The sequence below is a fragment of the Dipodomys merriami genome, unplaced genomic scaffold (assembly GCF_024711535.1).
Source record: "Dipodomys merriami isolate MVZ:Mamm:240054 unplaced genomic scaffold, mDipMer1.0.p SCAF_17, whole genome shotgun sequence".
Classification (NCBI taxonomy): Eukaryota; Metazoa; Chordata; class Mammalia; order Rodentia; family Heteromyidae; genus Dipodomys; species Dipodomys merriami.
In genome coordinates this window covers 28,464,547-28,477,896 of record NW_027203048.1, presented here as the reverse complement: position 1 = coordinate 28,477,896, position 13,350 = coordinate 28,464,547, and the positions used below count along the sequence as shown (strand labels likewise).

Genomic DNA, 13,350 nt, shown 5'->3' with positions numbered 1-13,350 from the left:
CAGATTTGTGATAAAATATGACTGTTAAATAAAGCTAGATTTTAGTTGCTTAAATTTTATTCTTTTAAGGAAAACAGCTGAATTACTAAAAGTACCAAAAAACAGAGATGGCCAAGGATACTAGGCTTGGTAGAACCAGAATAACATTAAATGAAATGTCATAGCTATTTTGAATGGGCTTACCTTTATCCATGTCCAAATAAATTTATAGAATTTCTAAAATAAAAATAAAAATAAATTAGATAATAATAAATTAAATAAAATAATAATCTAGAAAGACCCTTCCAGCAATCAGTAATAATAATATCGCTTACTTTACACAGGAAAGTGAAAGACTTTTCCAAGACCCTTTGTTCTGTTGCCAAAATTGTGTCTCACATCCTGTAAATGCTGCCAGTGGGAGGGAACCTGCTGCCCTGTGACTGTTTTTCTCTTTGAATGATAGTGATGGAGCACTTGCATGATGTGTTTGATGCCTTGCATGAGGAAGACATGCAAAGGCAAGGTCCAGTCTGCATGCTGCTTAATGAATGTTTTTCCTTTTCTCTCCCTCCTTGTTATGTGCTTTCAGAAGACAACAATGTGGAAGGTGGGTGCTTTCTACCTTATTTTCCTATCCTCTTTGCCTTTTAATTTCATAGTATTAGTAGGCTACATCTCGAATTTAGACGGTAAGTTGAACTTCTTTCTGAGCATTTGTTGATTTCTGGATCTTGTATCACTTTTCATATAGAACTCACACACACATACATACACACACATACACACACATACACACACATGCGCGCATGCGCGCGCACACACACACACACACACACACACACACATTTCATCAACCCCAAATATAAGAAAGTCAGTCTTATCTCCATCTTTTGATGGGTTTCAGCATCCCACATGGGCCTTTGAATACTTACTGATGTTCTCTATGGAAAAATGATACAATGCTCCATCTTCTTTTATTCTAAAAGAGAAAGTATGTCTTCACAGCTCCAGAACACAGTGCATGACTTTACTCCATGTTTTATTGCTCAAAATGATTTCTTCTTTTTTGTTGGAAATGTTTGTCATGGTCATTTCAAGCCCATTGATTTGTTTCAAATGATTTGATTTATGAAAAGAACACAGAACAAAATGCTGACTATGAGTAAAAAAATCATATATTTAGATTTAAAAACCTAAGCCATTGGCCAGTGGAAATAGAACACACATTCCAGTGTGATTACTGGTAAGTATATCTATAATTTTCTGTGTATGTTAAAAAACATTTTATTGAAGTTTTCTTAAATTATCTATCAAGGAATTTTGAAACGTTTTATATATATATATATATATATATATATATATATATATATATATATATATATTCCCTTAGCGTTCAACAAATATATTTCAACAGTTATGCTTTTAAAAAGTTTGATTGTGCCGGGCGCTGGTGGCTCACGCCTGTAATCCTAGCTACTCAGGAGGCTGAGATCTGAGGATCGCGGTTCAAAGCCAGCCCGGGCAGGAGAGACCCTGAGACTCCTATCTCCAATAAACCACCAGAAAACCGGAAGTGGCGCTGTAGCTCAAGTGGTAGAGCGCTCGCCTTGAGCTGAAGAGCTGAGGGACAGCGCCCAGGCCCAGAGTTCAAGCCCCACGACCACCAAAAAAAAAAAAAAAAAAAAAAAAAAAAGTTTGATTGTATTAGTCAGTCTCCTCACTCCTGTAAAGGATGCACACATGAAAAGACCTAGAAATAGCAAATGATTGTGAGAAGGAACGCTTACAACTTTACATGCCTTCTATTGCTTTAAATGATTAAAACACTAATAGTTGTTGAATAAACAAATTTACTAATATTTGTATGTCAGAAGAGCATTTAACACACTTTGCATTGCTGTTCTAATTTAACTATAGTCATCTTCTAAAAATATCTCTAGTTAATGAAGGATTTCTTACCAAAAAAAAGCCCTCAACATTCAAAGTTACATATGCATAAACTTTAAGATAACCAAGATTTCAGGTCTGAAAACAAAAACCAAGATAAAACATCAATCACTACATGTCAGCACAATTTGGATAAGTAGCAGGGCTCAGAATTATATCTGCAACTCTTTCATGAACAATATTATTTCCATTAAAATTTCTATCCCATTATTAAAATAAAACAAATTAAACCTTCAAGAAATCATGGATCACTTGTTCCAAGTTTTGGCTCTGGATATATGGTTTCTGTTTTTCCATTCTGTAATTTTTCTTGCATGTGAGTATATATTTGATAAAGTGATTTGCCCTGCGGTCTTGCTATATTCCAAATTCAATCTCATTTATGTTGTGCATGTTTATTTTGAAAGTTAATTTTGAAAAGTACTCAAGTGCTTTTACATTTCCTTACCTGTCAATAAAATGTTCCACAATTTTTCCTCTTTAAACTCAATTGCATTGCAAAGGACTTTAAAATCAAGCTAATATGCATGAATACTTCCTTTTCTCACATAGTCATCCAGCAAAGTTTTGTAAGATTCTCAGAACATAGACTCATAATCCATTGTAATGATGTTTCTTCAGGCACAATTTTAACATTCCCTATTTATAAAGTGACTGGTAACCTTCCCTTAGTAATAGGAAATCTAGAGGGTAGAATGTAAAACTGATCGAGTTCCTTCCTTACTAATGTAGTACCAAACCCATTAAAAGTCTCCAAATATGTCAGAACTTATCAGATCATTCCCTGATTCATTCTATCAACTTGCTAATAAGTGTTTTTGATGCATAGGTAGTAGATATATAGTAGCTGAAATATATCTATAGTATATAAAAATGAAATAGAAGGATAAAATTATAGACCTAAGAAAAAATTCTATCATTCTTCCTTACCATATAAAAATATAAATTATCAACATATCAGCATACTTTTTAAAATCTTCCTGTGTGATGATATTTGTTTTTATTTACATAATACAGAAAGACTGCATTATACTTATGTAACATTTCTGTTTCTAATAATCACAATAATTTCCCATTATGGCTATGTAATGATTTGTAATTAATCCTGCCTACAGAGATATTTGAATACCCCTAAAATTTTAGGAAAATACAGATTATTTCAGTACTTACATAGCGTTTCAAATACATCATTTCAAATACTGCTGAAATAGCTCAAAGTATTGAAATTACAAATTATTACACTTCAGGTGTATATTCTACCTAGATTTACCATTTTTGTAAATTCTTAAAATACACGTGGATTAAAAACATCTTTATTTCTAAATTTAGAGTAAAAAAAAAAGGTAGGCCTTTAGTATAAAAACCAGCCTGTTGGTAGTGGAAGAACTTTTTAAAGAGCCTTTCCTACATGTTGTGGCATTACACATCTATAATTTCAGTACTTGGTAAAGATGACCTATTCTTTTAGACAGCTGGAGAGCTGACGAGACATGTTGAGACAGTGACTCAAACACAGCAAAAACTAGCCAGCTGAATTCCATCTGTGGCTCACATCTCTAATCCTAGCTACTTAGGAGATATATGTAGAGGTTATAAGCTAGCCAGTGAATCAAAGTCCATGACACCTATCTCTAATTAACTAGCATAAAGCCAGGCTAGAAATGTGACTCAAATGGTAGAACACCAACCAGCTGGGCAAGTAAGCTGAACAGGTGCGAAATCTTCAGCTCAAACCTAGGCAATTACAAAAAGTAACTACAAAAATGAAACAAAAGCAAACTGAAAACAAAAACAACGCTTATAATAGTCTTACAAATGAGTGATGGTCATCATGAAGCATCATACAGAAAATACGCAATTGAAATAATAATATTCTGATAACTTTTAGAAATATTTGATGGTAAAATCATAGCTGTAATACATATAATTAAATACCTTTATTTACCCTAAAATTACAGTTAATTATAGTAAACTAGAGTAAGTCAATATTAATGCTGAATAATTTTGTTCTCCACAGAATATATTTCAAACGAAAAGAAATCTATCTTTCTTGAAAACATCATTCTATAGTAAATTCAGGCTTGACAATTGCATGTGTGATACTTTTTTTTTTAAAAAAAGTATTTTACCAACCCTAGTCAGTAATTACATGTCCCCCACAAGGAAAACTTTCTGCATTATCATCTCAGTGTGACTAAGAATTTTTTTTGTTCCCATTTGATTATGAAACTGCTCATTTTTTTTTTGATGAGGGGAAAAAGATCAGACCCAGCCCATGTTTCAGATATCCCTTTATGTTTTTAATAGCATAATTTCATCACTGAAGAATGCAAGCCCTGTGGGGCAGGGTCCAAATAGTCTCATCAAAGGACACAAAGGGCAGATGTTATATGTAAGGGATTGGTTGGATTTTAAGTCATGCTCTGATAGTTTTGATTGGTCCAACTGATACAGAGAGAAATACACAGTACAGCATATGCCAGTATTTAAATTGCAAGTTTTATAACTCTTTGCCCCAAAGCATTCCAACTGGGGGTTGAAAGAATGCTTTTTGATTGCCTCTGTGATACAGACATGTCTGATAGAAAAGATGTCTGTCACTGAACATTTTTGTCTCCGTGACAACCCTGCCTTGCCATACTCCCTTGTTTATTGCTGACTGTGCTCTTGTTTTCCTTCAAGGTCTGGCGCACCTGATGATGGGCGACCAAGGTATGGGCTCTGTTCCTTTTCCACTCTGCTTTCAGTGTTTTCTTGTTCTGTAGCTGCTTTCAAACCATCACTGCAAAAAAAAGTGTGAGCAAGTGCTTGCAAAGTATTTGGCTGCAAATGAAATACATCACTTTTGTTCACATTTATTTTTTCATGTGTCTCTCTCCTCTTTCTTTGTTGGCTTGGTTTTAATTTGCTCCTGTGGCTATTTATTTCCTCTACTCCTTGCACTAGAATATCTACAAATAAGTGAGACATAAGGAATTGTGTTTCAAGATTTTTCTGTACATTTATCAGCATTTGCAGTTAAGGGTGATTACAGGAAAGGAAAACCGAGACCATCTGAGAATAATACGGAAAGAAAATACCCAGTTTAACCTCTATACTAAAAAAACAGAGTCCATTTTTCATTCATGCATGGCAGTTTGGGAACATGCAGACATCATTAGCTTCTGGCTTCTAGAATGCTGAGTGTAGTCTCTCATGGAATCAATACTTTTCTACCTAGGGTCTTTGTGTATCTTGTGCAATATTTTATAAATGAGCATGGGCCTTCTAATTCCTTGCATGCACTTGCCTTAAAGGGGGCAGGATTGTTAGAAAGTAATGATTGCCTCTCCATTGCTCTTCAAAACTGGGTTTATACTTTCTTGTCTGTTTAATTTTCAAAGAGCAATACACTTACATATATTCATAATTCTTATTGTTGTTTTTCTCTTCTCTATTCTCTTTGTCTGGAAAACCTTTCTTCATGGACCCATTCCATCAAATACGTAGGTAAAAGTAAAGGTATTACATTTTATTTTTTCCTAATATCCTCTGTATGCATTAGAGTGTATCTAAATTTTGTGACATATTTAGACCTTTTGGCATTGGTAATGGGTACTGGGAGGTAGGTATATGTGTTAATATTTTTATGAATCTAAGGTAAGAAAAATCCATTAATATATTTCTGTCTTGAACTCATCCCCTCTTTTTTTTCTTCTGGAAAGTATTTAAATGTTGGCTGCATGATTAGTATATTTAAAAATTACCTACAGGTTATGATTTCAGTTGTAGTGCCATTTAATGATAGTTACATGATAAGGGCAATCACCATGAATATATCCTCCTTAAACATTCAACATAGATGGGACACATCTGACCCCCAGACATTTTGGATTGAGACATAAATTTATGCACATGCAACACTAAAATCATCTTGCTATGGATGTGTCACTTTATTGTCTGGTAGATGTCATATGCACCCATTAATTCCATGGGTAGTTGACTATACAGTATTGTGAGATATACAAGTAAAACAAGACTGCTGTTTCTAAAAACACACTAACTCATAATATTACCAACTTGCTTTACTTGATTAAGTCAGGCATGTGTACTTCAGGATAATGTTGATAGAAATCTCAGAGGCATGTTTAATTTTCCATTCAGGACCATCCATATTCTGTTTACTGTTGTCAGTGTAATGAAGTAGATGCTATATAGCTGTGGCAAATGTACAGAATAGTCTCTAACCATTTGTGTGTGTGTGTGTGTGGTGTCTATGCCAGTCCTGGGGCTTTAATGCAGGGCCTAGGTACTGAGTTTTTCTGGACAAATCACTCTACTACTTCGGCCACACAACTGAACTTTCCAGCTTTTAAAAAAAGTTTTTCAATTAATCGGACCTAAAAGTCCTATGAAATTTCCTGTCTGGGCTGGCTTTGAACTGCAGTCTACAGATTTCAACATCCTGAGTAGCTAGGATAATGGACATAAGCCACCAATGCCCAGCATCTAGCTATTTTTAACCTTGTTTTAGTGAATATTCCCTATGTCTCTAGTTTTAAAATTTCGACTATTTGGAAACCTTAAACGTGAATTTGAATTTTATACTCTAAAATGCTAGTTCAGGGGAAGTGGCATCAGAATTCACAATTCTACAATTTTACCTTTTTGTCAGTCCGCAGGGGATCTTTTCTGCTTGAAAAAACATCTAAACATGAGCTAAGCAAGAAGTAATAGAAATGCTATCAAAAATTTTAGCATATGAAATAGAGCTTTAGAAACAAATGCTATTTGAATACTTTCAGTGAATAATATGTACTATTGCAGTTTTTGCCTGGCTCTACTATTTTATCATGTAAACATCTTTTAACACTGTAGCAACTATGAAACTTATCATTATGTACCAATTCTTTTAAGGATTTTTGTTATTTATGGTACGTTTGTATAACTTTTACCTTCAGCCAAATTCTCACTGACTGGTAACTTTTTGAGTACTTCCCCTATGTTGTACTACATAGACCTAGGGTGTGGTATGCTTATACTGTACTTCCTGGCTGAATAAAGTATATTTGTTTGTATATTGATATGTATCTATTTGTATGAGTGTGCATATACCTACACAGGTTCTAAGAGTATATACTGTAAGTGCTCACTATGAAGAAGTAATTCTTTATATGATTTTTCTAATTAGCCATGTAACTCTACATGTATAGTAGTAGTTCATGTCTGTGTTCAATTATACCTGCTCAATGTAATTAATGTTGAGTGTCACTTAACTTCATTCTGTTTTATTGTGTCCATCTTGGGTGTTTTCTGTTATGTACAAAATACTCTTTCATTTCACTGTTTTTCATCAAATTTTGTCCCTTAGTCAGCACAAAATCAGGAGGAATGCAATTTGTGATTTCCATTGTGTTCTTTACATTAGCTTTGTTTTATGAATAGCATCAGGATACTTTTCTGTGGAACCTGGGGAAAATAATTTTAAGATGGACTTGAGCATTTAGAAAATCAGAGTGGCTGGCATTATATGCTGGTTACTTAGATGTGTTGATATGAGAAACATGATTTGTCAGTCTTTAATTGTGCGTTAAATCAACAAATCACTTAGAGCCAAAATACGATCATCGTTTTGTCAGGGCCTCACATTGAAAAAGAATGTTAGCAGAGAAGAGATTGCAAAGTCATGGACAAGTTAGTACCAGTGGCAAAAAGGCAGTGAGCTGGTACTGAGTATGGTAGGAATTCACAAACAGTTAAAGATGACTCGATTTAGGGTCTCCGATAGGCAAATAGATTTGCTTTTGTAACCTATGGTATTTTTTTTTAAGTCTAAACACTGTATTTTATAGCCCTGCACATATAAGTAAATCTTAGCCAGAATAAAATACCACATTTTTGTATCAACTTATTGATGCAAAAGATATACACAATAAATATAAGGATATACATAATGATGTACATGGTAAAAAATGGTGAGGACAGAACTATAGGGACTTTCTCCTCAACATTTATTTTTTTCTTCCATGGAGCAGTAAACTTAGAATCTTTGGGATGAACTTCTTTTTTTGTGAACCCAGAAGTAAAACTGAATTCAAGGACATCATTGGTATCATTAGAATTTCTTCTACGTGGATTCTTAATATTTCCTGAAATTGTCAATGTCCATTTAACAAAAGTAATTGACATGTGTATAAGAGAACAAGTTTTTGATAATAGTTATCATTTTCTCTGTTCCTTTGTTGTAACCTTCTGGAATTGGTGTGAATCCTTCCACATGTCATAATGTCTCAGGGTTTGGAAACTGCAAAATACTTTACCTTATGGGCATGATGAAACACCTAAGTTGGACTCAGACATGGAGTGGTCAGTAGTTGAACGTTGTCACAAAGAAGGAAATGCAAGCCTTTCTCAAAGGCTATGCTAGCCAAATAGTTTCAATTGGTTTTTCTGTTTCAAATGCTAGAGTCAATAATTTGGATGTGTTTTATTTTTATGATCTCTAAACAAGAATATGGCACATTTAAATAGCTATGACCTAGGATTCAATTTTAGTTAGCTTTCTGTAAAAGAGCTGAAGATGTGGTACTCAGAGCCAGCTGTATGGATGCTTGTGGACAGTTGAAATTTTGCTTGATTGAAAAAAATTAATTTGTCACCATTTTTAAATCACTAATAACAATAGTTTCATTCTACTTTTTACTTACAATGTCAGTTCAATTATTTGTCTAGAAATGGAGCCTTTCCTTCTTTTTTTCCTGAATTTTAACTGTTCTTTACATTCTAACAATTGGTTGTTTGCTTGTTTGTTTTTGTACCTTACTATAGTTGCTTTGTAAATCAAATGAATGACTATTTAAATGAGGAAAAGCCAAAGTAGTTTATATTTGCAAATCCAGCCATAATAGCTGGTTAGTTGCTGAGGAACATAGATTAATTATCATTAGTTAACTGTTTGTGCTTGGATTAAATGCTTATGTTTCAAACATTATTGTAATTATTTACATTTTAAATTATATTTAATGTCAACTCTTCCTAGTAGAGTGTAAGCTCTAAGAGAGCAGGAAGTTTGTGTTTCTTATTGACTATTGTGCTTCCAAACATTTTTGTTACTGTAACTTAAATGTGCCCTTTCCCTGACCTAAGCATAATGGAAATAACTTGGAAAAGAAAGGAGAAAGCTCAAAATACGCAGAGTGCAAAGGGAAGAGGAACTTTATTCAAATAAAAAAAAGTGAGTTGTATCAAGTGCCTAAAGTGAGGCGCTCTCTCTCTCTCTCTCTGTTGCTAAACTGTCTTTTTGTTCCTATCTTTTATATTTTTTGTGAAGATTCTGCTATATTTCTTCCTAGCAAATCCTCATTCTACTATCATATACACATCTTAGCCCACACAAACTAATAGGACTGGAAGGAAATAAAGACATTGTAGTTTTGTAAGTATTGGTTTTCAGTATTTTTGTGGGGTTTTTTGTGTGATTTTTTTTTGTAATGCAATTTGCTGTCATAGGGATAGATAACTAAATTTTACCTTTAGATATCTATCTGTGTGAGATAATAGGTACATGAAATTTGCCTAAAATTGAAATGGGGTGTTATGCTATCTTATATAAACTTTTCCTTTCGTTTTTTAAACTGTATTTCAATCTGATGTGTTGTAACGCCCAACTATATTTAAATTATGTATGAATAGTGAGCTGTCTGAAAATTCAAACTCTAAATTGTCTTATAATAAAACCATACTCATTAGCTTGCATTTATACATAATAATATATAATTTATACAAAACAACTACATAAATATTTGCACAATATTTTCATAATGAATGTCTGAGTCTATCAAATGAATACTTCTTGTTTGGTTATCTATGATTCTTGTGATATTGGAGACCAAATGTTATAAGTAGAATTGGTAAGCATACAGATACACATTTCTAAAATGAGTTTTATTTTTAGTGTTATAGTGCAATTTTCACATCAAACTTAATCATCTATCAGAAAAATAAAAATGAAAAATTTCAAAATATCTTATTAATATCAGGATATAGCTGTTTTATTTACAACTAATCGATAACATATATATAATATTTTTGTGTATTTTTAAACTTTATCCATAATGCCATATCACAATTCTTTTATACTTGCTCTTAAATTGGTATTTTAGTCCTGAGAGAACAGTAAATTATTTGGTGATGTTAGGTTTTATTTTTTCTCTCAGTCAGCTATGGCTGCTATAACATAGTAACAAAAACCAGGGAGCAAAAATTTCTCACTAATGTAGCATCTGGGAAATACACAACCAAGGTGCAGGTGTGTTTTATGCCTGTTGAGACCCAGGTTTATAGAATGTAGTCTGCTTTCTATTCCCCCATGTGGTAATTGGAGGCAAGAAAGCCCTCCATTATAATGTTACTGATCTCATTATAAGGGTTCTGGATCATGGCCTACTCACTCTCCTAATGAGTCCCTGGAATCTAACACCTGGGGGAATAGAATTTCAACAAGTGAATTTGGATGAGATTCCAACCTTCAAATCATACCATAGAAAACTAGGTCATAGATTATACAACGTAACAAACTTTTCTTACAAACTCTTGTGTTGCCATGTAGCTAATTGGTCTGTGAAATGTCCAGTTTCCATTCTCTAGCTTTCTGATATGTTTACGGTGGATTCTGATATATATCTAATTTAAATATAAAGATATCTTATTTCTTTTGTTTTGCCTGGATTCTTAAATCATATTTCTTCATTTAGTATCCTAGAAATAAGTAAAGTGTTGTTTAGAAGAGTTTGTGGATGCTGACAGCATTGAATCAAAGCACTTATTTTGTACACATGTAATCTAAGTAAGAAATAATTTATTTCCATCTATTATTGTTAGCTCTTTTGTTGCAGCATTGGATACTCCTTTCTAATCAACAGCCACAGAATATGGAAACAGAATTTCATCTTTTTTAAATGATATAGTATATATCTAGTTGATTTATATGAAGGCTCTAAGAGTATTCCATATTTTATTTGCAATTCTTCTAGCTTTCCTGTTTATCAATTCTAGGTATAACTAAGAAAAGTTACTTGAAGAGTGTGGGTTAATCAATACCATCATTATAATTATTATTAATAATTTTTAACTCATTTGTACATCTGTAATATTGGCTCTGTGAAAATTCCCATGATTTCATAAATTATGTATACAGTTATGATATTGAAAACTAACAAGGATTTTAAAAGATTCATGTTGTTTGAAGAATATAGAACACTCTTCATGGTCAATAATTATAGAAGGAGGAGGTATAAATAGAAATTTAAATGTTTTGATAACTACTGAAAATGGTAAATTTAAAAATTATGACAAAATTAGTTTTAAAGGAAGTATGTTCCCCTAAATACCTTTATCTTTTTCATCCATTTGAAATGTGATTTTAAAAAATGAAGTCATTATCAACATTTTTAGTTTCATAGGTATTTATTTCATAAATGGTGCTGGTGAGTGGATATTAACAATGCTATTTCTTGAAGAATTAGTTTATCTACTGGAGGAAATTTAATCTTTAGTGAGGATAATAGAATTTTGTAAACAGAGCCTAGAAATCATCTTTCAAAGTAATATTAGCATTCTGAATTTTAAGGTACTACAAATACAAGTTAAATCTCCTGATGATTTGAACTGAAATGCTGATAAAGAATAACCATTCTTCTTTTTTTTTTTTTTTGTCCATTATGGGGCCTGAACTCTGGGCCTGGGCGCTGTCCCTCAGCCTTCAGCTGTAGACTAGCACTCTATCACTTGAGCCTCAGCCTCACTTCCGGCTTTTTCTGCTTATGTGGTGCTGAGGAATCGAACCGAGGGCCTCATGCATGCAAGGCAAGCACTCTACCACTGAGCCACCTTCCCAGCCCCAAGAATAACCATTCTTATGGAGACTTCAAAATTTTTCTTCCAATTACACATGATTATGAAACAGGTTTTCATTTTGTTCTGACAAAGAAAATGTAGAAGTACTATGAAGGAAACTTTCACAAAATGTTATTTGTGATATACTTCACCTCATTGTAAGGCAGGAAAACCTTACATCAGAAATGGGAAGCATCGCAGGATGGTGAGAAAGTGATAGGACCTTGTGAAGCCTGAGTGCAGACTCCATGTTTGCTCTTTACTGACCTTGAGCAAATAATTTAACATTAAAGCACTAATTGTGTCATCTGTTATATGGCTAGTCTACTGATGGCAGGGTGACATACTCGATTGACAAAAGTGCCTAGAAATGTTTCAGTGGATGTGAATTGTAACAACTACATGTGCATTTTTATTAAATGTTTTTGATTTATTTCACAAAATGGTTGTGATAGCTTACCAACTTCTAATTGTTATATTAAGACTTTGTCATTTATGATTTTACTTTCTCATAGAAATTAACTTTTGGAATTCTCTTTCCATTCTATTCTAAGAGCTATCTTTTTACAAAAGATAGACAAAGTCAATGAAAATGTAAGTCTCATTGAACTGCGGGAGGAAGTTGGGACAGGGATGAGAAGAAGGAAGGGGTGAGGGGAACCAGGACCAGCTTTTTAATCTTCCTTGTTCTCTGTTTAGTGAAGGAAGTCTCTGGATATTTGATTGAAAGGCTTTCCCATAACCACTGATGTTCAAAGCTTTTCTTTAAAATGTCTGTAATAATCAGGTTTAAAAGAATAATTCTTTAAGAAGATGATAGTAACACTTCTGTATGTCTCTGTGTTGGCTTGGGCATCTTTGGCTGCTAAGTAGCATGATTCATTGGGGCCTTTTCAAGGGAATATCTTTGAACAATTTGTGGACAGAGGGAAAGTTTCAAAGAATAAAGTAGATCTTCTCAGACTTTATTGTAACATACTTTATGTTGTACTTCTCAAAAACAAAGGTAGAATCCTTCTTCTTGAGTCCATAGAGAACTCTATATACCAAAAGCTTTACTGCCTAAGACCACCTTTTAAAAATCAGTGTTTTACTGCATTTTGGGGGGAAGGAGGGCAAACTAGAAGAAAGGTGCTGGCCCATGCGTAGTCATTATTAGTGATATTAAGTAGGATTTTCTGTATCTGTGACTGTCACATAGAACCATAGCTTTTCAAATAGATGATTTGAAGGCATTTGATGACAAGAAACTTAGCCACATGCATAGTAATTACTAGTTTTCAGGACTCTACATTTTCAAATTATATCTACTTATACAGGGCCTATTAACAGCAGACACAGCTTTTCCTTTTCTGTTAGTTTGTCTATGATTTGCAGTGGACTGATTACCACACCACAACCTGTTCAGATCTAGTGATACTGAAGCATTCCTTTAATGATGAATATTTACTTTCATCCAAGTAAAGTACAGGGATTTTACCAGAGCTGCAAACTAAAACCATTTTTAGTCATCTTAATATTCTTTCATTATATAATCCAAATACAGAA

General features: G+C 33.3%; 1 protein-coding gene across 45 annotated transcripts in view; it reads left to right on the top strand.

The window, feature by feature from the left end:
• The window catches only part of Nrxn1 (neurexin 1), a 1,041,346-nt gene that overhangs the window by 106,985 nt on the left and 921,011 nt on the right, over window positions 1–13,350 (top strand). For 15 of the 45 annotated variants that reach the window (XM_070025560.1, XM_070025561.1, XM_070025570.1 and 12 more), the window contains exons 3-5: window positions 572–589; window positions 4,612–4,641; window positions 5,419–5,430. The exons of 11 other annotated variants lie outside the window; for them this stretch is intronic. In XM_070025560.1, the coding sequence (XP_069881661.1) occupies window positions 572–589; window positions 4,612–4,641; window positions 5,419–5,430 (60 nt within the window). Of the gene's footprint in view, window positions 1–571; window positions 590–4,611; window positions 4,695–5,418; window positions 5,431–13,350 lie in introns of those variants that run through there. 19 more of the 45 variants (XM_070025584.1, XM_070025578.1, XM_070025576.1 and 16 more) reach the window with 5 other exon arrangements.